The sequence below is a fragment of the Muntiacus reevesi genome, chromosome 4, assembly GCF_963930625.1.
Source record: "Muntiacus reevesi chromosome 4, mMunRee1.1, whole genome shotgun sequence".
NCBI lineage: Eukaryota > Metazoa > Chordata > Mammalia > Artiodactyla > Cervidae > Muntiacus > Muntiacus reevesi.
The window spans coordinates 170084125-170108445 of record NC_089252.1 but is presented as its reverse complement, the minus strand read 5'-3'; the positions used below and the strand labels follow the sequence as shown (position 1 = coordinate 170108445).

The following is a 24321-nucleotide window of genomic DNA, read 5'->3' as shown; positions in this document are numbered from 1 at the left end:
ATGCTGAGGGTGTCTCCGCAGGTGATCCTGAAGTCGGAGCCAGTCCACCCCTTCGGGTTGGCCGTGTACGGGGAGCACATCTTCTGGACCGACTGGGTGCGGCGGGCCGTGCAGCGGGCCAACAAGTACGTGGGCAGCGACATGAAGCTGCTGCGCGTGGACATCCCCCAGCAGCCCATGGGCATCATCGCCGTGGCCAATGACACCAACAGCTGTGAGTGGGGCCACTGCCACCTGCCTTGCCCCCATGCCCACTGTGCCAGCGTGCACACACACACACACACACACACACACGCGCGCGCGCGCGCGCGCGTATACACAGCTGGTCCGATCCACATCTCTGGACGCACCCAGCACGGGGTGTAGTCATTGTTCCCACACAGAACCACACAGACCCGCTGGAACCTGACCCCGCGCCTGTCCCAGGCGCTGCCTGCCCCACCGTCTGCGTGCACGGGCACAGACGTGGTCTCACACTGGCTTGACACCGAGGGTCCTCCGCAGAGATCTGCAGCTTTCTCAGTCTCTCACACACTCTTCATACACGCCCCGGGCACCCCACCACACACGTGACCTCGGGGCTCCTTAGATTTCAGTCTCCCCAGGGTACGGCCCACCTAGGAGCACACACGCCCTCAAGCTTAGGCCCACCCGAATGCTCCTACCCGGCCTTCCCATCGCAGCCTCCGGGCCAGCTGTGAGCCACCGTGACAGGCGGTGCCGGGAAGCTCAGCAGAGCCGGGCGGTTGGGGGCGGGGGTGCTCCGTGTGTGCCCCCAGGAGGACACCCCGGCCCACTCTCCTGCACCCCCTGCCTCAGGCGAGCTCTCCCCCTGCCGCATCAACAACGGGGGCTGCCAGGACCTGTGTCTGCTCACGCACCAAGGCCACGTCAACTGCTCCTGCCGCGGCGGCCGCATCCTCCAAGACGACTTCACCTGCCAGGGTGAGAGGGGGGCCCTGGGCACAGACGGGAACCATCTCACCCCAGAAGCTCCAACAGCCCCAGCCCCCACCAACAACCCAGCCCCCCGAAGCCTCAGTTCCTGAGGGGGGCAGAGGGGGTACAGGCGCCCAGGCCCCGGCTCAGGAAACCCCTCGCCTCCCTCCCCAGCGGTGAACTCCTCGTGCCGCGCACAAGACGAGTTCGCGTGTGCGAACGGCGAGTGCATCAACTTCAGCCTGACATGCGACGGCGTCTCCCACTGCAAGGACAAGTCTGACGAGAAGCCGTCCTACTGCAGTAAGGCCCGCCCGCACCCCGGGGCCCCACCTCCCGAGTCAGCAGCCTCAGTCCCCGCCGGCTGGGGCCTGGGAGTGACAGGGGCAAAGCCCCCGCCGTCCCCGCGTCCCCGAGAAAAAGCGTGGGGAGCTCGTGAAGGGGAGACCCACCGTGAGACCCGTGCCAGGCCCAAAGCAGGGTCTCGTCGGAGGCAGCCCCCAGCCGCTGCTCACCGCTACCTGCTCCCGCCTGCAGACACCCGCCGCTGCAAGAAGACCTTCCGCCAGTGCAACAACGGGCGCTGCGTGTCCAACATGCTGTGGTGCAACGGGGCGGACGACTGCGGGGACGGCTCCGACGAGGTTCCCTGCAACAGTGAGTGGGGCCCGGGCCAGGCCGCAGACCCTCCCCTCCCCCGCCCTGGCTGAGCGTGGTCCCCGGGATTCTGGTTCAGGGCACGGGATTCTGGTTGAGGGCACGGTCTGGTGGCCCCGGGCAGGTGCTCTGGGCCGGGAGGTCTGGCCCGCACGGGAGGCCCCTGGCTGATGGCTCGGGCGGGCGCTGTTGCAGAGACGGCCTGCGGCCCGGGCGAGTTCCGCTGCCGGGATGGCACCTGCGTCGGGAACTCCAGCCGCTGCAACCAGTTCGTGGACTGTGAGGACGCCTCGGACGAGATGAACTGCAGTGAGTGACGCCCTGTCCCGGCCCGCTGGACCCGGCTCCTCTCCGCCTTCCCTCGGGGCCCGCGAGGCGGCCTCGGTCCCCTCCCGGTCCGCCCCAGCCCTGGGCTCCCCTGGGACTCAGGGAGGGGCAGGGCGTGGAAAGCGTGGACCGGGCGCATCCAGCGAAAGACACGGAGCCCCACTTTCTAAAACACGTGAAGGCGCCGTGCGGGCCGGCAGCTCTGTGGGGCGGGTGTCGGGCGGAGATCCCGGTGTCACCCCTCCTCCCCGCCCCTGCCAGGCGCCACCGACTGCAGCAGCTACTTCCGCCTGGGGGTGAAGGGCGTGCGCTTCCAGCCCTGCGAGCGGACGTCCCTCTGCTACGCGCCCAGCTGGGTGTGCGACGGCGCCAACGACTGCGGGGACTACAGCGACGAGCGGGACTGCCCAGGTCCGCCCGGTGGGCGGCGGGCAGGCGGGCGGCGGGTGGCGGGCTGGCCGGCAGGCGGGCGGCGGGCAGGCGTGCGGCGGGCGGCGGACCCCTGCGGAGGCCGTGCCCTCACGCCTGCCTCGCCCCCAGGTGTGAAGCGCCCCAGGTGCCCCCTGAACTACTTCGCCTGCCCCAGCGGCCGCTGCATCCCCATGAGCTGGACGTGTGACAAGGAGGACGACTGTGAACACGGCGAGGATGAGACCCACTGCAGTGAGTGACCACGGGCCCCTCCCGGGCCCGGCACCCAAGGGCCCGCGGGCTGGGGCCTCACCGTCCCGCTGAGGCTCTGTGCGGGCCCCGCCCTCTTGACGCGCTCGCGGGAAATGCCCTCCTTGGAAAGGGTCACCCGGGGCCTCACCCCGTGCCTCCCACCCAGACCCTCAGGCTCTGAGACGGGACCGTCTCTCCACTCCTGCTGAGTCCCCCTAGCGGGTGCCATGAGCATCTCCCCCATCCATCCTGTGGCATCCCTCTGCCTGACTGTGCAGCCCCCCATCCCTTCCTGATCTAACTGTGGCCTCCGTCTGACTGCCCCAGACAAGTTCTGCTCCGAGGCCCAGTTTGAGTGCCAGAACCATCGCTGCATCTCCAAGCAGTGGCTCTGTGACGGCAGCGATGACTGCGGGGACGGCTCGGACGAGGCAGCTCACTGCGGTGAGGCGGGGGCGGGGGACTGGGGTCAGGGTGGGGAGGTGGCCCCGGAAGGGACAGACGCCCCCCAACACACACACAAACCCCACCGGGTCACGGCACAGCAGCAGGGGCGTCTCCCCAGCCGCTGCGTCTCAGCGTCTCCCTCTTCCCCCCACAGAAGGCAAAACATGCGGCCCCAACTCCTTCTCCTGCCCCGGCACCCACGTGTGTGTCCCCGAGCGCTGGCTCTGTGACGGGGACAAGGACTGCGCTGACGGCGCCGACGAGAGCGTCGCGGCAGGCTGCTGTGAGTGGCGGGGGCCCCGAGGAGCGGGGCGGGCGGTGCGTGGCCACGGGCCCGCTTTGCAGAAGGGGAGACCGAGGCCCAGGAGAGGAAGGGGTCACTCGGGCAGCGGTGGCGGAGCTCTGTCCTCGGTCCGGGCGCCCAGACGCCCCGTCCAGTGCTCTGCCCGCCCTGCCGCCCACACCACAGGAGGGTCGGGGGGTGACAGGCCGCAGCGGGCGGGCGGGCGCTGAGGGGCTGCGCCCGCCTCCACCCGCAGTGTACAACAGCACCTGTGATGACCGCGAGTTCATGTGTCAGAACCGCCAGTGCATCCCCAAGCACTTCATGTGCGACCACGACCGCGACTGCGCCGACGGCTCCGACGAGTCCCCGGAGTGTGGTGAGCCCGGGGCCGCGGCGGGAGGGCGCCCTGCTCCCTGCACACGGGCCGCCAGCCTCACCCGCCCTCTTTGACCGCAGAGTACCCGACCTGCGGCCCCAATGAGTTCCGCTGCGCCAACGGGCGCTGCCTGAGCTCCCGCCAGTGGGAGTGCGACGGCGAAAACGACTGCCACGACCAGAGCGATGAGGCCCCCAAGAACCCGCACTGCACCAGCCCAGGTGGGCCCCCTACGTGGCTCCCTCCCTGCCTGCGGGCCCGGCCCCCGCCCCCAGGCAGCCCGGGACCGGCTGACTCGCCCCCTCCCCCTCCCCAGAGCACAAGTGCAACGCCTCCTCGCAGTTCCTCTGCAGCAGCGGGCGCTGCGTGGCCGAGGCGCTGCTCTGCAATGGCCAGGACGACTGCGGCGACGGCTCGGACGAGCGGGGCTGCCACGTCAACGAGTGTCTCAGTCACAAGCTCAGTGGCTGCAGCCAGGACTGCGAGGACCTTAAGATCGGCTTCAAGGTATGCTGGGCGGGAGCGTCTGCACCCCAAGCCTGGCTGGGACTCTGTTTCTCTGCCCCTCGTTCTTGCGTCCATCCCGCAAAGGCAGTTTCAGCCCCTGTCCTGCCAGGCAGCGTTCTAGGCGCTGGGGACACAGCGATGAGCTCAGCAGAAACCTCTCCTAGTCGGGCTCTGGTCGGTGTGGAAGGTAGAACGGGCAGGCTTTGCTGGCAGATGAGGTCGGGGCGCAAGAGGAGGAGGGGCGTGTGACTGTCAAGCAGGCCCCAGATGCACAGGTCCACGGTTCAAGGGAGAGGGCAGACGGGAGAGGGAGTCTGGGAGCTGTCACCATAGAGACGGCATTTAAGTCAGGCGTCTGGAGAAGACCCTCAAGTGGGTGAGTGGAGATGGAAAGAGGGCGGTCTGAGGCCTGAGCACAGACACACTGCAGGCGGTTAGGTGAGTGGGGCGTGGAGCCTGAGCAGGGCCAGCTCATCCCCTCCAGCCCCTCTGCCCCTCCAGCCGGGGCAGGAGGAGGAAAGTGCTGGAGGAAGAGGTACCCAGCTGTCAAATGATGCGCACGGGTCAGATAAGACGAGGTCTGAGTATTGAGCTGGGGGTGCAGAGACATGGCCGTCACTGGGGACTCACACCAGTGGCCGGGCAAGGGCAAGAGCCGGATGGCTGGTGTGGGCCAGCTCAGTGCCTCCTCTTACAGGCAGGCTCCATGCTGCCTGCCTCCTCGACATCCCTGTGCCAGCCAGCCACCCGGGGTGAAGGGAGCCGGAGGGGCCCCTCAGTCTCGGGGTGAGAGGTCCGCGGTCGCTGGGGCGGTCCGGCCCCCTGCCCACGCCCACCCCAGGCCCCCCGTGCCCGCAGTGCCGCTGCCGCCCCGGCTTCCGCCTGAAGGACGACGGCCGGACGTGCGCCGACGTGGACGAGTGCAGCACCACATTCCCCTGCAGCCAGCGCTGCATCAACACCCACGGCAGCTACAAGTGTCTGTGCGTGGAGGGCTACGCGCCCCGCGGCGGCGACCCCCACAGCTGCAAGGCCGTGACCGGTGAGACGGGGGCTTGGGGTGTGCAGCTGGCCCAGGCCGCCGGGGGCAGTGGCGGGAGGACTGGGATGGCAGAGCTGAAGGCAGGCTGAGGACTGGGCGAGTGGGGGGCGGGGGTTGCCAGAACGCACCCCGGCCAGCAGCTGAGCCAGTCTCCTCTGTCTCCAGACGAGGAGCCGTTTCTGATCTTCGCCAACCGGTACTACCTGCGCAAGCTCAACCTGGACGGCTCCAACTACACGCTGCTCAAGCAGGTGCCAGACCCGCCCTCCTCACCCCGCCGTCCCGCCCCGCGCCCTCCACACTCACACACTCGGACCCGTGGCCGTCCTCCCTGCCCGCCTCTCCAGCCTTCCGTATCCTGACTCTTCGGTCGCCCCTCTGCTCACCCCCCGCATGCAGGGCCTCAACAACGCCGTCGCCTTGGACTTCGATTACCGAGAGCAGATGATCTACTGGACGGACGTGACGACCCAGGGCAGCATGATTCGCAGGATGCACCTGAACGGCAGCAACGTGCAGGTGAGGCCGGGGGCCGGGGGCCAGCCGCTGTCCCTGCCCAGCGGACCCTCTCTGTGTCAAGGCCATCCCCGCTGCTCCCCGCTGAGTCACTGCGTGGCCCCGCTTGTCCTCGCTCCTCTCCCCTCTGAGCCCAGCGAGCGGGCAGGGACGAGGGGACTCCTCTCTCTCCCTTCCCCTAATTAGCAGTGAGTCTGATGCCTGACACCTGTGCTCCCGGGCCTGTGGGGTTGGGGTCTGGTCTCTGTCATCTAGAGACCCCTCTCCTGGAGCCCAGGCTGACACCATGCCCAGGGCTGGGCCTGCTCCATCCACTGTCCTCCCAGACAGGCTGAGAGTCCTGGCCCAGGTCACCCAGGGCCCTTCCTCCCACCCCTGCCGGCAGGTGCTTCACCGGACGGGCCTCAGCAACCCCGACGGGCTGGCCGTGGACTGGGTTGGCGGCAACCTCTACTGGTGCGACAAAGGCCGGGACACCATCGAAGTGTCCAAGCTCAACGGGGCCTATCGCACAGTGTTGGTCAGCTCCGGCCTGCGTGAGCCCCGGGCGCTGGTGGTGGACGTACAGAACGGGTATGTGGGCGAGGAGGGTCGGGGAGGTCTGAGAGCCGCTGGTGTCGTCGGGCACCCAGGTCCAGCCTCCCTGCGGGCTCCTGGTGGGACCAGTCACGGGATCTCTCCTGCCTCACCGCCCGCCGGCCCGCCAGGTACCTCTACTGGACAGACTGGGGGGACCACTCACTGATCGGACGCATCGGCATGGACGGGTCCAGCCGCAGCGTCATCGTGGACACCAAGATCACGTGGCCCAACGGCCTGACGCTGGACTATGTCACCGAGCGCATCTACTGGGCCGATGCCCGCGAGGACTACATCGAGTTTGCCAGCCTGGACGGCTCCAACCGCCATGTCGGTCAGTATGCCAGGGAGGCCGCCGGGCACAGCCAGCCTGCTGGGGCCGGGGCTCCTGCAGCTTCAGGGGCCAGAGTGGGCTTAAAGGCCAGAGGGCATGGCCTGAGGACACCACCCACCAAGGGTCCGGGGGTTCCGAGCAGCACAGGGAACATCCCCAGACCCCACCTAGGCACGAGGCCACCACCAGCTCCCTGAGGAAGGAGAGAGACGGGCACCTTCCCAGGCACAGCTCCAGATGACGGGCCCCGAGGAAGGTGCCGGGGTGCTGCGGCTGGGGCACGCAGCGTGCCCCCACTTCCCGACAGGGAACGATGGAGAGTGTTGGGGCCGGACCCTGCCCTCAGACAGGCCTGGAGTTGAGTTTCAGCTCTGCCAGCCACTAGCTGGGCGACCGGGGGCGGCAGCGGGGCTATGCCCCCCTCCCGGGGTTGCTGTGGGGTGACGAGGGCCCCGTAGGGAAGGCGCCTCACGCTGCCCAATGCTGACCGGCGGCCCGGGCCTGACCGCCACGCCCTGCGGCCCCCCGCAGTGCTGAGCCAGGACATCCCGCACATCTTCGCGCTGACCCTGTTTGAGGACTACGTCTACTGGACCGACTGGGAGACAAAATCCATCAACCGAGCCCACAAGACCACGGGCACCAACAAGACACTGCTGATCAGCACGCTGCACCGGCCCATGGACCTGCACGTCTTCCACGCCCTGCGCCAGCCCGACGGTAAGCGGCTGGGGCCTGAGAGCTGGCCGCCGGCGAGCCGGGCGCAAGCCGCCCTGGGGTGAGATGGGGTCCCACCGTCTCAGCAGGGGCTGCTGCCCCGATCCTTCCCCAGCAGACTGAGCAGTGCCTGTAGACACGCGGCGATCTGGGGGGCGGTCGACAGGCTGTGGTCTGGCTCTCAGGGGCTGCAGCCCAGCTGAGTCCAGCCCTGGCTCTTGCAGCAGCGAGGCCCCGAGGCCATCCAGCAGAGCAAGTCTGGGGGGAGACCCCCAAGGCCAGGCCCCGCAGGCAGACAGGCCGGAGCTGAGGGAGGCCCAGCCTGACCCTGAAACCTCAAGGGAGGCCTCTCCTATCTCTGGCTTCAGCTCCCTTCTGAAAGGCAGGGTTTGGACCTACCCCGGCTCTGCCCAGGACAGATGGGCTGGGCAGCCTTTGAAAGAGCAGAACATGCGTTCCCAGCGAGCACTGCCCTCACCCCGCGAGCGGCCAGCAGCCAGGGGAGCCGCAGCCGTAACCTGGGTCCGCCTGCCTCCCTCTCACGCCGTTTCCTCCCTCAGTGCCCAACCACCCCTGCAAGGCCAACAACGGCGGCTGCAGCAACCTCTGCCTGCTGTCCCCCGGAGGCGGCCACAAGTGCGCCTGTCCCACCAACTTCTACCTGGGCGGCGACGGGCGCAACTGCGTGTCCAACTGCACAGCCAGCCAGGTGAGGCTCGTCCCGGACCCCACGCACCAGCACCCCGGCTCCTCAGACCCCACCGCCCGCTCGAGTGTCCTCACGCATCTGGTTTTCCCACGCTAACACCCCCACATTTCTTGCCTACCTCTTGTCTCCCCACAGCAATACTTTTACACCCGTCACCTCACACAGACACCCCCACTCCCTAACCCTGACCCCCTCCTCGCCAGCCCCCCAGCCCCAAGCTCCACAGAGATAACCCCCCGCCTGGCCTCCCTGCAGCGCCCGAATCCCAGCCTCCCGTCCAGCTCACCCTCCCCCCTGAGATACCTGACCCTGCTGCTTCTCGGAGACACACCAGCCCCTCAAAAGCAAACCTCCTGAGTTCCCCAGACCCCCACCAACCCCTCTCGCCCCCGCCTGCCCTCCAGTTTGTCTGCAAGAACGACAAGTGCATCCCCTTCTGGTGGAAGTGCGACACGGAGGACGACTGCGGGGACCACTCGGACGAGCCCCCGGACTGTCGTGAGTGCCCGGGCGGGGTGGCGAGAGGGTCTCGCGTCAGGGCCCCCTGACTCCCAAGGCCCCGGGGGCCTGCGCCCACCCCACCCCCACCGTGCTGATGCCGAGTGTCCCCTCCCGGCAGCCGAGTTCAAGTGCCGCCCGGGACAGTTCCAGTGCTCAACGGGCATCTGCACCAACCCCGCCTTCATCTGCGACGGGGACAACGACTGTCAGGACAACAGCGACGAGGCCAACTGCGGTAAGGCGCCGCGCCCCCCGCGCCCGGGGCTGGGCGTCCGAGCGGCCGGCCGCTGCGTCTCCAGGCTGGGCTCCTGCGCCCCGCCCGCGTGTCCCACCCGCCGTCACTCACCCTCCCCTCCTCCCGCCCCCACAGACATCCACGTCTGCCTGCCCAGTCAGTTCAAGTGCACCAACACCAACCGCTGTATCCCCGGCATCTTCCGCTGCAACGGGCAGGACAACTGCGGAGACGGCGAGGACGAGCGGGACTGCCGTGAGTGCCCCGGGCGCTGGCAGGGGCGGGGGGTCGGAGAACCGGCACGGAAACACGATTCACCTCGAAGTCCAGCCCCCGCTGCTAGGGACCGTGCCGCTCTCAACTAATGTTATTAGATGAGCAACATGAATTATATGGGGTGTGACTTGGTTTGCTCATAAAATCACCGTGCACATCATAGAGATGTGCAGATCCCGAAGACAAAAATCACCAAAGTTAGAAATAAACTGCCTCTTCCTGCAAGAAATTGCTGGCAGGACGAGGACAAGGCCAGGGCTTGGGAGAGAGAGAGGATGTGGAGGAGAACTGTGGGGAGAGGCGGAGTGGGCAGGTCCTCACTCTCTCCCCAACCCCGCAGCCGAGGTGACCTGTGCCCCCAACCAGTTCCAATGCTCCATCACCAAGCGCTGCATCCCCCGGGTCTGGGTGTGCGACCGGGACAACGACTGTGTGGACGGCAGTGATGAGCCCGCCAACTGCAGTGAGTCTCCCGGAGCCCACGCTCCCTGCACAGGGTCTGCGGCTCCCGCAACCCCCGCGTGTGACCCCCCTCAGCGGCCACTCCCACCCAGACCCCACCCTCACCGCGTGTTCCTGAAAGGAGCCCTCCTCCTCACCCCGACCACCCGCTTGCAGCCCAGATGACCTGCGGGGTGGACGAGTTCCGCTGCAAGGACTCGGGCCGCTGTATCCCGGCGCGCTGGAAGTGTGACGGAGAGGATGACTGCGGGGACGGCTCGGACGAGCCCAAAGAGGAGTGCGGTGAGCTTCCCCGCGCCTGCTTGGGAGAGGCGCCTGCAGGGAAGGGCAGAGGCTGCCCGCTGCCTCAGTGCCCTCACAGCCCGTGCCCACCATCTCCTAACTCCCCACCCCCACCGGCAATGAACATGAACTTGGACAGACCCGGGAGACGGTGAAGGATAGGGAAGCCTGGCGTGCTGCAGTCCATGGCGTCGCAGAGTCAGACACAACCTCATCAGCACACATCTGCCCACCATCTGGGATCTGTGGGTCCCAACTCGTGTCCCCTCTGCCCCAGAAGCTCCCACTGGCCCCACATCTCAGAACACAGCCTAGGCTGCCACCACTGACCTGTGTCAGGCTGGAACGCCCACTCTCCCGCCCCTGGCCATCCTGACCGCACCTGCGGAGACCCTGAGGCCGCCCCCGACTCTGTGCTGACTGCACCCCCAATCTTGCCTCTTCCAGACGAGCGCACCTGTGAGCCCTACCAGTTCCGCTGCAAGAACAACCGCTGCGTGCCAGGCCGCTGGCAGTGCGACTACGACAACGACTGTGGGGACAACTCGGACGAGGAGAGCTGCAGTATGTCCCCGCCCCCGAGACCCCGGCCCCTCCCTGCTCAGCGCCTCCCCCGCCCGCCCACCGCCCACCGCCAGGGCTGCACCGGGCAGGTGGCCGCCGCCCGGGGCTGCGGGTCAGGCCCCCTCCCGCCTCACCCCCGGCCCCCCTTCATGTCGTGTATTTGAGTTTGTGCCATTTCACCTCATCTCATGTTTCTCTCCATTTTCACACTGTCCTCTCGGGGTTGCAGAGGTAGGTGTTTCTGACGTCCCCGTGCCCGGCCGCACCCCTGCCAGTGCCCCAGAGCCCCCTGCCCCGTGCCGTGCCCGCCCGCCCTCCTGTGCTGGCCTCTCCCTGAGCCCTGGTGCTGTCTGAGTGGTCTTGTCCTTCCCGTCCCTCCCCACACGCAGTCTGTCCTGAGGGCAGGGCCAGGGACCCCATGCCCTCTCTCGTGCATCTGTCCCCGAGGGCTAAGTCTGAGTGTGCTCTGGGCCCGGCTGGTCCCAGGAGGGCAGCCGGTCGGCTTGCCCGGGGTGGGTTGAGCCTCTTGGTCGTCACCCCAGCCCACTGTGACCTTGAGGGATGCAGGACAGGTGACAGGGCTCTGGAAGGGCTGGAGACGCTCCGGAGGCTGAGCCCCTGTGCCCACCCTCCTGGGGCCTGTCTCTCCCTCTCCCTCCCCAGCCCCCCGGCCCTGCTCCGAGAGTGAGTTCTCCTGTGCCAACGGCCGCTGCATCGCTGGGCGCTGGAAATGCGATGGGGATCATGACTGTGCAGATGGCTCCGACGAGGTGGGCAGGGAGACTGGACGGAGGCAGGGTCGGATTTAGAAGAGTCAGGGCGGGCCCGCAGGGGTGCCCAGGTCTGATCAGGACGCCTGCTCCCGTGCCCACAGAAAGACTGCACTCCCCGCTGTGACATGGACCAGTTCCAGTGCAAGAGTGGTCACTGCATCCCGCTGCGCTGGCGCTGTGACGCAGACGCGGACTGCATGGACGGCAGCGACGAGGAGGCCTGTGGCACTGGGGGTGAGCCCTCCCAGCCCACGGAACACTGAGTCAAGGAGCCCGTCAAAATCCAGCGGAAACCTGAGGGCTGTGTCCATCCGGGCCCCACCCCACAAGTTCCAACAGGGCTTAGTGGGCTGTCCTGAGAAGCCAAGTCCCTGCTCGCTTTTCCTTTCCTGGAGCTGTGAGGCAGCACCTGCTGCTGGCCTGGGCTCAGCAGTCCAGAGCGGGACGCGGGGAGCCTGGGTGGCGGAAGGTTGGAGCTTGGAGCAGCGAGGGCAGCCATCCTGGCTCTGGGCTGGGGGGCTGAGGTCAGGGACTGGAACCGGGTCCCCTGACTCCCAGGCGAGGAAGCCTCCTCTGTACCTGCCACTGCATGACAGTGGGCCCCGGACCCACCACCACCAGAAAGAAACAGGGCTCTCTGGACACTTCCCCAAAATGACCTCTTCTTCCCGAAATACCAGAGGAGGCAGTTCTGCCCAGGTACCTGGCTGGTGGTAGAAAATGAGGAAACCCAGCTTCTTTTTTTCTTTCCCCCAATTATTTTTATTAGTTGGAGGCTAATTACTTTACAGTAGTGTAGTGGGTTTTGCCATACATTGACATGAATCAGCCACCAGGTTCTATCCCGCGGCGGTTCCACTGCTTGCCTGGAGTGCCCTCTAGGCCTCGGCCGTGGACGGAGGGGTCTGGCCACAAGACCCCGCCCCCAGTAGCCGGGGGCTCAGAGCTCAGTCTTGACTCTTTGCTCCCTCCGGCGCCCAGTGCGGACCTGCCCCCTTGACGAATTCCAGTGCAACAACACCCTGTGCAAGCCGCTGGCCTGGAAGTGCGACGGCGAGGACGACTGCGGGGACAACTCAGACGAGAACCCAGAGGAGTGCGGTGAGGCTCCGGGTGGCTGCGGGGCGGGGCGGGGCTCCAGGCAGGACGGGGCGGGGCTCCAGGCAGGACGGGGCGGGGCTCCAGGCAGGACGGGGCGGGGCTCCAGACGGCGGGGCGGGGCGGGGCACTCAGGCTCCCTGGAGGGCCCCAGCCGGGGTGGGGGACGCCCGAGGCTGATTCCGACTCCGTCCTCTCGCCGCTGCAGCCCGGTTCGTGTGCCCTCCAAACCGGCCTTTCCGCTGCAAGAACGACCGCGTCTGCCTGTGGATCGGGCGCCAGTGCGACGGCTCGGACAACTGCGGGGATGGGACGGATGAGGAGGACTGTGGTGAGCAGGGGGCCTGTGCCGGGGTTCTGGGGGGCGCCCGGAGTGGGGAGGCTGCACAAGCGGTGGGCGTGGCCCTGTGTCTGGTGAGTCGATTCAGGGAAAGGGGAGGACCCACTGCCGGGAGCCTGGGGCCCCTGTCCTGGCCGGAGAGAAACCCCCGGGGAAGGCATTGACGCGGAGACTGCGAATCTGAACAGTTTAACCAGCTTCCCCTTGAGGCTTGAGAGCCAGGCTTGGGGCCGCTCTGCCTGTGACTGAGCGGGGGTTCCTGTGGGAAGAGGGGGCAGGGTGGTAAATGCCAGGACCTGAAGCCGCGCCCTCCCCCAGAGCCGCCCACGGCCCAGGCCTCGCGCTGCAAAGACAAGAAGGAGTTTCTGTGCCGGAACCAGCGCTGCCTCTCCTCTTCCCTGCGCTGCAACATGTTCGATGACTGCGGGGACGGCTCTGACGAGGAGGACTGCAGCATGGGTGAGGGTGAGACCCGCGTGCTGGCGTGGGCGGGGGCCGGGGGTGACGCAGAGCCTAAGCCCAGGCCTAGACTCGCTGTCTCCGCAGACCCCAAGATGACCAGCTGCGCCACCAACGCCAGCATCTGCGGGGATGAGGCCCGCTGCGTGCGCACTGAGAAAGCCGCCTACTGTGCCTGCCGCACTGGCTTCCACACGGTGCCAGGCCAGCCCGGATGCCAGGGTAGGAAGGGGGAGTCCACGAGGCGGGCAGAAGCCCCCGCCGTGAGACTCTCCCTGACCCAGGCATGTAACCACCAGACATCAACGAGTGCCTGCGCTTCGGCACCTGCTCGCAGCTCTGCAACAACACCAAGGGCGGCCACCTCTGCAGCTGCGCGCGCAACTTCATGAAGACGCACAACACCTGCAAGGCGGAAGGTAGGCGCGGAGAGAGTGCGGAGAGAGGGGCGGGGCTTCCGACGCGGGACAGGGTTAGTTAGGACAGGACGTGAACCTGGGGTGTGGTGTCTTCCTCCGGGGCACCCTTGCACAAGCCTGCAATTCCAGACCCACCAAACAGCTTCCTGAATGTGGCTGGCAGCCGTGCAGAGGCTATAGAGGTCCTGGGGCGAGAGCATCACCACTCACACAGTCAAGAGTACCCCATTATGCTTTCCTCAGCTTTACTGAGGTATCAGTGACAAAACTGTCAGGTATTTAATGTGAGCATTAAGGTGATGATCTGAGGTACATACACCTTGTGAAAGAATCCCCCCCTTGAGTTAATGAACACATCCTTCATTTCACATATTTACCTTTTTGTTCCCCTTTGGTGAGAACGTATGCTTTGATGCACAGCTGCACTTTCCTCACGTCTCTGTACAAAGACACCCACATCCATGTACACACACCCAGGCACACACAGCCCCAGATATGTCCGAGTGCACTCATCAGCCCGTGCACGCCTCCACGCCTCCACGGCGGTGCTCAGGCACCCCCGCATGTGTGTGCACCAGTGAGCAGATATCAGACATTATGGGGCAGAGACCGTGGTGATGCCCGCAGAGGCCGTGAGGAGGCAGAGGTCCCTGAGGCTGGAGGAGGAGGGACAGTATTCTGGAGTAGCCAGTCACCCTAGATCACCTCAGGAGAGGAGGAAGTTCAAGGACTCAGGCTGGAGCCCTCAAACCTGGCACTGGAGCGGGATGAGCAAAGGCTTCAGGCCACGTCAGATGGCTTGACTAGGAGAGAAGACGTTGTTAATGTGAAAGGGGTGGGACTGGGTAGGGAGCACCGCTTGCCCGGCTCTAGGTCCGACAGCCCCCAGCCCGTGCTTTCACCGCCGCCAACATCTGGGCTCTTGTCCCTCCAGGCTCTGAGTATCAGGTCCTGTACATCGCTGACGACAACGAGATCCGCAGCCTATTCCCCAGCCACCCGCATTCGGCTTACGAGCAGGCCTTCCAGGGTGACGAGAGCGTCCGCATCGATGCCATGGATGTCCACGTCAAGGCTGGCCACGTCTACTGGACCAACTGGCACACAGGCACCATCTCCTACCGCAGCCTGCCCCCTGCAGCGCCTCCCACCACCTCCAACCGCCACCGGCGACAGATTGACCGGGGCGTCACCCACCTCAACGTGAGCACCCAGCCTGGGGTGGGGCCTACGTGGAGGCACAGACTGGGTGGGAGGTCTCCAAACAGCAGACGGTTCAGAGCAGAGGACAGAGGAAGGGGGCAAAGGATGAGGCCGGCATGCAGGGCGACCTTCAGATGACGCCCGAGGCATGGACAGCACGTAGGCAGAGCAGCACCGTGGTCAGTAGGTGGCGCCACCACGTGGTGGCCCGAGGCTGCAGGGCTCCCCAGCACTTGGCCTTCGGCGTCAGAGCCGGCCCACCCCATCTGTGTTGCCAAGCTCTTGAGCCTCTTTGGGCCTCACTTTGTTCCTCAGTAACACAGGGTAATGGTAGCAGCAGGGACAGGGAGTGGGGGGCTGGATAATAGGCAGGAAGGCCAAAAGCGGTAACCTCTGAACCTGTGACCCACCCCCCCACATCCAGATTTCAGGACTCAAGATGCCGAGGGGCATCGCCATCGACTGGGTGGCTGGCAACGTATATTGGACCGACTCTGGCCGGGATGTGATCGAGGTTGCGCAGATAAAGGGCGAGAACCGCAAGACGCTTATCTCCGGCATGATCGACGAGCCCCACGCCATCGTGGTGGACCCACTGAGAGGGTGGGCGGGGGTGCTGTGGGGAGGCATCTAGGCTGGGGCTCGGAAGCCCCTGGGATGGAGGTGGGTGCCCAGCCCCCAGCGTGGGTGTTTCCTCCCAGACCAGCCTGAGATCAGGGTCCTCTGCAGGCCCTTGGGTCTTCCAGGCTGCGTCCAGCGCTGGCCCTCCCTGATGTCACCCGGGGTCACGCTGGCTTGCCCAGCTGGGGCCTGGCCTCCGCTGGGCTGGCTGTCATGGGCAGCCAGGCTCTGGGCTTCTCTGCTCCAGGGGGCAGCTCTGCTTATTGAACTGGGACCCGAGCAGTACATAGCAGTGTTAGAGATCTTTAACCTGGTCAGGAGGTTGACTCCCCCTGACTCTGTATGGAGGAGACAGACAGAACACCATCCTCTCTTTGTCCCCCTTGAGTGACCTGCTCTGGGAACCCACGTCCTGCCCACACTCACTTCTTGTCCCTCCCCAGCACCATGTACTGGTCAGACTGGGGGAACCACCCCAAGATTGAAACAGCAGCAATGGATGGAACCCTTCGGGAGACGCTGGTTCAGGACAACATCCAGTGGCCCACAGGTCCATGCTGCAGGGGTGGGGATGGGGGAGAGGTGGGCCCGCTGAGCTCAGGGCCACACAGAAGCTGGGGACGGGAGGGGGATTGGACTGGGATGGGACAGAGGGGCTGTGGAGGCTTTCCCCAGAAAAGGTGACTGCGAGTGACCGTGGAGGCAGGGTGGAGCCGTCCCAAACATGGACAGCGTCCTGCTTGCTCCCTGAACCTGAGGCGGGAAGGCAGGGCCCTCACAGCGCTCTCTGCTCCCCCAGGCCTGGCTGTGGATTATCACAATGAACGGCTTTACTGGGCGGATGCCAAGCTGTCAGTCATCGGTAGCATCCGGCTCAATGGCACGGACCCCATCGTGGCTGCTGACAGCAAACGAGGTCAGCCTCCACCAGCAGCCTTGCAGCCCTGACCCCAGGCCCCTGTCCTCCCCTCTGGGCTCAAGGCCTTACCCAGTGCCTGCCATCCTCCCAACCAGACACCCCCTGCACCAGTCCTGCAGGCCTGAGTCTACCCTGACCCTCTGGGCCACCTTCACAGTCATTCATTCTACCAATGGGTGTTGAGCTGCGTGGAGGCGCCATGGGTGATAATGGGAACTTAGCACACGTGGGGAGAGGGAGCAGAAGTCGCTCCTGACTCCACAAGTCAGGGGCTGATGGGACCTGTTGCCAGTGGGAGGAACAGGTTGAGGGGAGGTCTGAACAGGACGTGTTGAGCTTGAGGTCCCCGAGAGCCTTGGGACCCAGTGACCCAAGGGTGTGACTAAGGTCTGAGTCCCCTCTGACTTCTCCCCAGGCCTGAGTCACCCTTTCAGCATTGATGTCTTCGAGGATTACATCTATGGCGTCACCTACATCAATAATCGTGTCTTCAAGATCCATAAGTTCGGACACAGCCCCTTGATCAACCTGACCGGGGGCCTGAGCCACGCCTCGGACGTGGTCCTGTACCACCAGCACAAGCAGCCTGAAGGTGGGCGGAGAGGGAGAGCCCGGGCCGGTGCGGGAAAGGCCCCGGGCTGCTGTCTCCAAGCTGCAGCCTCAGGTCTTGGTGGGCAGGGGAGGTTCTGGGTCATAGGACTCAGCCTTCTCCCACGCTACCCACCCCTGCAGTGACCAACCCCTGTGACCGCAAGAAGTGCGAGTGGCTCTGCCTGCTGAGTCCCAGCGGGCCCGTCTGCACCTGTCCCAATGGGAAGCGGCTGGACAACGGCACCTGTGTGGCTGTGCCCTCGCCGACACCCCCGCCAGATGGTATGCCCACGGCCCTCCCTGGTCCCTCATTGCTGCTCCGTTACCCTCCGCCCTACAGCCCCTGAATCTCCCCCTGCCCCGGCTCTGCCCCTGATGACCCTTCCTGCAGCTCCTCGGCCTGGAACCTGTAACCTACAATGCTTCAACGGCGGCAGCTGCTTCCTCAACGCACGGAGGCAGCCTAAGTGTCGATGCCAGCCGCGTTACACAGGCGACAGGTGTGAGCTGGACCAGTGCTGGGAGCACTGCCGGAACGGGGGCACCTGCGCGGCCTCCCCCTCAGGTATGGCCTCGTTCTCCTGCCAAGGCTCCTCCTGGCCCCTGGCCCTGCCGCCCCCAAGCCACCTCTGCCCTGCCTCACTTCACCTCTGCTGCCCTCCCGCCTGCCGCCCCCAGCCCCGGAGTTGCTGTCCCGCGCCGCCTGCCTCCCGCCCCCCCTCCCTGTCCTGTTCCCCCGCTGCAGGGCCGGGCGGCTCAGGGGCCACAGCCCCGCTGACACCTCGTCTCCCGCCAGGCATGCCCACGTGCCGGTGCCCCACAGGCTTCACGGGCCCCAAATGCACCCAGCAGGTGTGTGCGGGCTACTGTGCCAACAACAGCACCTGCACCGTCAACCAAGGCAACCAGCCGCAGTGCCGATGCCTGCCCGGCTTCCTGGGGGACCGCTGCCAGTACCGTGAGTGAGCCATCCCCGATGGCGGCGGGGGGCGGGGGGGTGCGGGTCACAGGGGCTAGTTCTAGGGAAGGAGGCCGTTCGCAGCTCAGCCAGGCTCGAGGTGCCAGGGCTTCTCCCCAGGGAGAGGTCAGCACATCCCCGCTGCCCCGAGGCGGTGAACCCTCTGGCATCAGGATTATTCAAGCAAAAGCAGTGTGCTCTTGGGATGCTCCTGGACATCTTTGTAACCCTGGAGCCTGTGACATGGGGACGGTGGAGGGCTCAGGAGGAGGGGGAAGTCACCCCAAAGGCCAGCTGCTCCCCACCACCTCTGGAGGACCCTCATGACGGTGAGGCTTGAGGCACCTCCTCTCCCATCCCCCGAACCACAGGCCAGTGCTCTGGCTACTGTGAGAACTTTGGCACGTGCCAGATGGCCACCGACGGCTCCCGCCAATGCCGCTGCACCGTCCACTTCGAGGGGCCCAGGTGTGAGGTCAACAAGTGTAGCCGCTGTCTCGACGGGGCCTGTGTGGTCAACAAGCAGAGCGGGGATGTCACCTGCAAGTGAGTAGGGCCCACTCTCTGTCTGTCTCACCCACCGCCCACTCCCCGCCCGCCTCCCGGCCCCGCCCCGCCCGCCTCCCGGCCCCGCCCCACCCGCCGCCCGGCCCCGCCCCTTCCTGGCCCCGCCCCACCCGCCGCCCGGCCCCGCCCCTTCCTGGCCCCGCCCCACCCGCCGCCCGGCCCCGCCCAGCCTCTGCGCTCCTCCCCGCAGCTGCTCCGACGGCCGGGTGGCCCCCAGCTGTCTGACCTGCGATGGCCACTGCAGCAATGGCGGTTCCTGCACCATGAACAGCAAAATGATGCCTGAGTGCCAGTGAGTTGGACCTGGCCTCACCGAGGCCTAGATCAGCCTTCCCTCCCCCAAGTCTGAGCCAGACCGGCCGGAGCCTGCGGCCCCTCCCAGTTTCCGCAGTGGAAGGCCTGCCCACTCAGCTCTGCCCCTCCCGTCTGCAGGTGCCCACCCCACATGGCGGGACCCCGGTGTGAGGAGCAAGTGGTCGGCCAGCAGCAGCCTGGACGTAGGTGGCGGGGACCTGGGATGGGGGAGGTTGTGCCTCCGAGGCCTTTTGGACTCAGCTCCCCGCCTCTTCCCCTCTAGACATGGCCTCCATCCTGATTCCCCTGCTGTTGCTGCTGCTGATGCTTCTGGTAGCCGGGGTGGTGTTCTGGTACAAGCGGCGAGTCCGAGGGTGAGTTGTGGAGAGTCTGGAAAATTACGGCCACGTTACTGCCCTAGTCACACCCGCTCTTAGAATCCCTGCCCTCATGCTCCCACCTCCGCCGCCAGGGCTAAGGGCTTCCAGCACCAGCGGATGACCAACGGGGCCATGAACGTGGAGATCGGGAATCCCACCTATAAGATGTATGAAGGCGGGGAGCCTGACGATGTAGGGGGCCTACTGGATGCGGACTTCGCCCTAGACCCTGACAAGGTGGGCCGGGAGGGCAGGGGAGGGGCTTCCAGGACAGGGATGGGGGCTGTGGGTGGGGCGACCAAGCGTGTTGGGCTGGGTGATGGAACAGAGGTGGGCGGAAGGTACCTAAGCCACAGAGCCCAGTGTCTGAGCCCCAGCTGCACCCTCTTGCTTGCAGCCCACCAACTTCACGAACCCCGTGTACGCCACACTGTACATGGGAGGCCACGGCAGCCGCCACTCTCTGGCCAGCACGGACGAGAAGCGAGAACTCCTGGGCCGAGGCCCCGAGGACGAGATAGGGGACCCCTTGGCATAGGGTCTTCCACCATCGGACCTCCTGAGAGAGCCTCCTGCCCCCGGCCAGAGAAGTCCTTCGAGGAGCCCCCCTCTTGCCCAGCCAGCCCCTCCCCAGCCCTGCTGGGATGTATAAATGTAAAAAAATGAAGGAATTACTTTTTATATGTGAGTGAGCAAGCGAGCAAGCGAGCACAGTATTATCTCTTTCCGTTCTCCTTCCTGCCTGCTCCTCAGCAACCCCCCCCCCATGCTGCCTTCCGGGAGGGGGGGGACCGGAAGGGGGCTCCTGCAAATTACAGGTATAAGGGGGCCCTGCCTCCCACCTTCCCACCAAAAACGCACCCCCACTGGGAGAGCTGGTGGTGCTGCGTTCCCTCCCCGTACAAGACACTTTGTCGAGGCTCTCCCCTCTCGCCCCAGCCCCCAACCCCGCCGGTCCCCTGAGGGCTGATTCTGGGATCCTGAGGAGGGTGAGTCCTTTGCTGCCCTTGTCTTGGGAGATTTGGCCCTGGCTGAGGTAGGAAGGGAAGGATGGAGTTTTTCAGTTCTTCTTGGGGGAAGCCATCCCAAGCCCCAGCCCCCACTCCAGGGGCACCTCTGAGATGGCCGCGCTGAGCATCCCTCCCAGACAGGCCCTCCCCTCCTCCCGTGCCCCCGCTGTGGCTCCCAGGGCTGGAGACTTCTTTGGTAAACAGCCCCCCCCCAGGCTCCCCTCCCCTGGGGACGAGGAGAAAGTGGGGCACACCGAGGAAGGGCAAGCGGGCAGCCCCGTTTTGGGGACACGAACGTTTTAATAATTTTTGCTGAATTCCTTTACAACTAAATAACACAGATATTGTTATAAATAAAATTGTAAAAAAAAAAAAAAAAAAGCGTTTGTGTCTGTCTGCCTGAATGAGGCTGAGAGCTGGCCTGTGCTTGCACGCTCCGGCCACCAGAGGGAGCCATGCTCTGTGCCGCAGGGAGGCTGGAGCATCTGCTCAGGGCCCTTCTGCCTCCATCCCCGTTGGCTGGGCTGCGGCAAGGATTGGGGGTGGCACGGAACTTGACCACAAAGACCTGCTTCTCCTGGCTGTGTCAACCTTTGAGCCAGTGACTTCACCTCTCGGAAACATGTGATCTCTCTGGCCAATGGACCCTTAACTCCAGGATCTGCATTTTCTCTGCACTGTCACTGTTAAGGGACAACACTGCCACCCGTCCTTCAACTGCTCTTCCGCAGCGAGAAATCCTACAGGAAGAGATGAACACACGGTTCATTGTGTGTGCGATTGTGAACGACTTTCTAGTCCTTCAGGATGGTCCCATTCCCAGTCGGCTAAGTTTGCTCTTGAAGCATTATCCTCACAGAGACTGATGAGTCAGATGTCAAGAGTAAGAACCCTGGGTTCAGGAAAAGGAATGCATTTGTGGTTCAGCTGGGAAGGTCAGTTTTCCAGGCCTCACGGGCCACCAACAAACCCAGTTCCCACCTCAGGTACTGATGACCACTACAGCCAAAGGGGGGTCCCACGTGTGCTAAGCTGTTTCGGTCGTGTCCAACTCTGCAACGCTATGGACTGGTTCCTCTGTCCATGGGATTCTCCAGACAGGAATACTTGAGTGGATTGCCATGCCCTCCTCCAGGGGATCTTTCTGACCCAGGGATCAAACCGTCATCTCACGTCTCCTGCATTGGCAGGCAGGTTCTTTACCACTAGCGCCACCTGGGAAGCCCAGCCAGGTCTACAATTCCCGTGCAGAAGGCCACACTGCTTTACACAGTCCTAGACTGAGAGAGGGTTACAGCCCCCTTTTCCTGCCGTAGCAAATATGCTCAAAGAAGGCAGCTTTAAACATCTAAAGAAACCTAGTGTGTGTGTTGTGAGTCGCTCAGTCATGTCCAACTCTTTGCAACCCCATGGACTGGAGCCGGCCAGACTCCTCTGTCCATGGAATTCTCCAGGCAAGAATACTGGAGCGGGAGGCCATTCTCTTCTCCTGGAGATCTTCCCAACAGAGAGATCGAACCCGGGTCTTCCTCACTGCAGGCAGAGTCTTCACCCTCTGAGCCACCAGGGAAGCCCAGAGAACCCTTAGCCAACTCCCAAAAGAGGAGCATATTGCTTTTCATTCCCCCTCCCTCCCTGGCTCAGCTTTCTCAGTCTATTGCTCCTTTCTTGAGGAAGCTATGGATCCAGACGCGTCCAGAAAGAAGACCCCTCCCCTTCCCTCTAAGCCGTGAGGTCCCAGCTCCAGCCTCAGCTTCCAAGCCAGTTCTGCCGTCCTCCACAGGTTCCCCGGCTCCGCACCGTAGGGCCCCCAAGAAGAGCCATCCTCCAGGGGAAAAGGGGCGTCCTTGTTGATTGCTTAGAGGGAGGCTTGTGTCATCATCTGTCCACCAGGTGGCGTACACACTCCTGCAGCGCAGCTCATTCGGAGGCCCTCACAGCCCCCTCCCCAGCACACTAATTATGCACCTGCCCTCGGACCCCCGTCCAGCCTCTCACTTGCTTCCCTGGGGCTATCCTGCCACACCCCCCTCTACTCCCCTCCAGCCGACTCCTCCCCTCCCCCAGCGCCCGTCTGCTCCCCACCAGCGGCCCCACCCCCTCACAGCCTCCCTCTGCCAGCGTGCATCTGGCGCCCCCGGGGAGCCTGTCGCCTCAAGAACCTGGGCAGAGCGAGAGGGGCCCCCAGCTGCAGCTTGGAACACATACCCCCTCCAGTCAGCATCCTCCCTCTGCCCACCAGGACGGCCAGGAGAGGGTCTGCCTGAAGGCAGTGCTCACAAACTCCCCTCCTGGCAAGGCTGGCAGAGAGACCTAAGACAGAGATGGAGAAGAGACGGGGCAGAGCCAGAGGCTGATACAGACAGAATGAGAGACACCGAGATGGAGACAGGGAGTGTGTGTGTGTGTGTGTGTGTGTGTGTGTGTGAGGAAGCTGGGGACAGGAAGCTGTGACCTGAGACTAGCAAAAGGAGGAGAGGTGGGGTGGGTCAGGACTCCATAAAAACAGGGTGGGCTTCTGTCCTGGGTGCCACGGGCCTGAGTATGCCCACTGCCCCCACTACCCACTACCTCGTCAGCAGCCCCTGTGTTTGGCACTCAGGCTCAGGATTCTGGATGGAGCCTTGTGGAGCAGCCTGGCTGTTCCTGCCTCTCCCTGCCTCCCTCTCTGCCCCGCCTACACCCAGGCTCCTGGTCCAGGGTGCTGTCTGTCTCTCCTGGAGTATCTGTGTCCACTTCATCTTCTCAGCATTCCTGATCCTTGTTTTGTGTCTTGTCACATTCATGTGTCTGTCTGTCTGTCTGTCTATGTGTGCCTGGGCTTGTCTTTTGGACTGCCAGTGCCAGCATACACCTGTGTGTGCCCATCACTGTCTGTGAATGCCCGCCTCTCTGCCAAGGCAAGGAAGGTGGGGTCGGCTCTGAGTACCTGGCTGGGTATGCGTGTCTCTTGATGAAAGTTGCATTTATCTCTCGGGGCTCTGTATGCGCACCCTGTGTAAACCGACTGTCCATCTGCGTGGACCAGAGCCACTGGGCATGCACCTTGCAAGCGTGCGCTGTTCTCTGCGTGAATGTCTCACTCTGCCTCTACTGTGTGGCCTGCCCCTGCGAGGCACCTGCGTGCATGCTGGGGACATGTGTTGGGGTCTCCCGGTATGCATCTGTCTCTCTGTGTCTTTGCTTGTCCCTATCTCTCTCGCTGTCGAGGTGTCGGTCATACCACAACCTCAGCCACAGCCTCAGTGCATAGCAACAGCTGACAGCTGAAGACTCCCTGGGCAGGAGAGAGAGAGAGACTAGGGGGAGGAGGGAGCTGATGAAGAAACAGCCACGAGGATTGGGACAGACACAGGACCAGACTGGGACAGAGACAAGGACAGGGCCAGAGAAAGGGGAGAAGGATCTAGAGCGACTGATGGTGAAAGATGGGACCCGGGCGGGAGGGATGGACGGAGACCGCACCGGGAAGCCGGGCCGCTGGTGCGGCCCCTGCCCAACCCCCACGCAGGGACGCTCGGGGACGCGCGGGGGTCAGCAGAGGGGGCGAGGGGCAAAGGCGAACGGCGCGCCTAGCGGAGGGGTCCTGAGACCGCAGAGGTGCCTTGAAGGCGGGGGTGGGGGCGGCGGGCGCCGTTTGTCAGCCCTATTGACAGACGTGATGGGGTTTCCGTCCGTGATCAATGATACTCATCTCCGGGCCGAATGAGCCGCGGGGCGCCCATCCATCCCCGTCAGCGCCGCGCGGCGGCAGTCGCCCGGGGCCCCGCCCGCCCTCACCTCGGCCCCTGCCCTGCTCCTGCCGGGGACCCTCCCGGGCCCGGAGCACCGAAGAGGCCGGGAGCTCCGAGGGACCCCGGTCTCGCTGGGCTGTAGAGCCTCGCCAGGCCCCCCACGCTCCGTTCCCCGCTTGGGGAACAAGGTCCCGGAGCCAGGAGCCCCACCCCGGCCCTGCTCCTCCGCGGTGCAGCCACCCCGCCCCTCGGCCCGCGGCCCCGAGCCCCGCAGCCCGCGCCGCTCCGCACCTGGGCCGGGGGCGTGTCTGGGCGTGTCGGGGTGAAAGTCACCTTCGGCGCCCCCGGCCGGGCGGGAGGGGCGCGCGGGGCGCGGCCGGGATTGGCGCGCGCGGAGCCCCGCCCCCGCCCGCCGCCCGGGTCCGACCCAACTTTCTCCCCCGCCCGCGCCCCGCCCCCGCGCCGCGCTCCGCGCCTCTCGCCGCTCAGTCCGCGGGCCGCGCCGCCCGCTCCCGCCGCTCCGGCAGCCTCCCCGC

General features: G+C 65.1%; 1 protein-coding gene across 4 annotated transcripts in view; it reads left to right on the top strand.

Annotated features, from left to right (window-relative positions):
- Positions 1 to 20432, top strand: part of LRP1 (LDL receptor related protein 1) — a 79680-nt gene extending 59248 nt beyond the window's left edge. For 2 of the 4 annotated variants that reach the window (XM_065934831.1, XM_065934829.1), the window contains 46 exons: positions 22 to 214; positions 820 to 945; positions 1114 to 1242; positions 1477 to 1596; positions 1792 to 1905; positions 2185 to 2334; positions 2464 to 2586; positions 2914 to 3030; positions 3188 to 3316; positions 3573 to 3695; positions 3776 to 3916; positions 4012 to 4202; positions 5061 to 5244; positions 5410 to 5495; positions 5644 to 5763; positions 6146 to 6333; positions 6468 to 6673; positions 7205 to 7393; positions 7951 to 8099; positions 8504 to 8597; positions 8719 to 8835; positions 8971 to 9090; positions 9452 to 9574; positions 9730 to 9855; positions 10303 to 10419; positions 11083 to 11189; positions 11294 to 11426; positions 12174 to 12293; positions 12499 to 12621; positions 12949 to 13089; positions 13177 to 13311; positions 13389 to 13508; positions 14443 to 14711; positions 15136 to 15314; positions 15776 to 15882; positions 16132 to 16248; positions 16667 to 16843; positions 16984 to 17124; positions 17234 to 17407; positions 17639 to 17800; positions 18172 to 18346; positions 18558 to 18659; positions 18800 to 18864; positions 18945 to 19035; positions 19134 to 19278; positions 19439 to 20432. In XM_065934831.1, coding sequence (XP_065790903.1) covers positions 22 to 214; positions 820 to 945; positions 1114 to 1242; positions 1477 to 1596; positions 1792 to 1905; positions 2185 to 2334; positions 2464 to 2586; positions 2914 to 3030; positions 3188 to 3316; positions 3573 to 3695; positions 3776 to 3916; positions 4012 to 4202; positions 5061 to 5244; positions 5410 to 5495; positions 5644 to 5763; positions 6146 to 6333; positions 6468 to 6673; positions 7205 to 7393; positions 7951 to 8099; positions 8504 to 8597; positions 8719 to 8835; positions 8971 to 9090; positions 9452 to 9574; positions 9730 to 9855; positions 10303 to 10419; positions 11083 to 11189; positions 11294 to 11426; positions 12174 to 12293; positions 12499 to 12621; positions 12949 to 13089; positions 13177 to 13311; positions 13389 to 13508; positions 14443 to 14711; positions 15136 to 15314; positions 15776 to 15882; positions 16132 to 16248; positions 16667 to 16843; positions 16984 to 17124; positions 17234 to 17407; positions 17639 to 17800; positions 18172 to 18346; positions 18558 to 18659; positions 18800 to 18864; positions 18945 to 19035; positions 19134 to 19278; positions 19439 to 19579 — 6399 coding nt within the window. In that variant the 3' untranslated portion in view covers positions 19580 to 20432. Of the gene's footprint in view, positions 1 to 21; positions 215 to 819; positions 946 to 1113; positions 1243 to 1476; positions 1597 to 1791; positions 1906 to 2184; positions 2335 to 2463; positions 2587 to 2913; positions 3031 to 3187; positions 3317 to 3572; positions 3696 to 3775; positions 3917 to 4011; positions 4203 to 5060; positions 5245 to 5409; positions 5496 to 5643; positions 5764 to 6145; positions 6334 to 6467; positions 6674 to 7204; positions 7394 to 7950; positions 8100 to 8503; positions 8598 to 8718; positions 8836 to 8970; positions 9091 to 9451; positions 9575 to 9729; positions 9856 to 10302; positions 10420 to 11082; positions 11190 to 11293; positions 11427 to 12173; positions 12294 to 12498; positions 12622 to 12948; positions 13096 to 13176; positions 13312 to 13388; positions 13509 to 14442; positions 14712 to 15135; positions 15315 to 15775; positions 15883 to 16131; positions 16249 to 16666; positions 16844 to 16983; positions 17125 to 17233; positions 17408 to 17638; positions 17801 to 18171; positions 18347 to 18557; positions 18660 to 18799; positions 18865 to 18944; positions 19036 to 19133; positions 19279 to 19438 lie in introns of all 4 variants that reach the window. The other 2 variants (XM_065934830.1, XM_065934828.1) reach the window with 1 other exon arrangement.
- The last annotated feature ends 3889 nt before the right edge of the window (positions 20433 to 24321 follow it).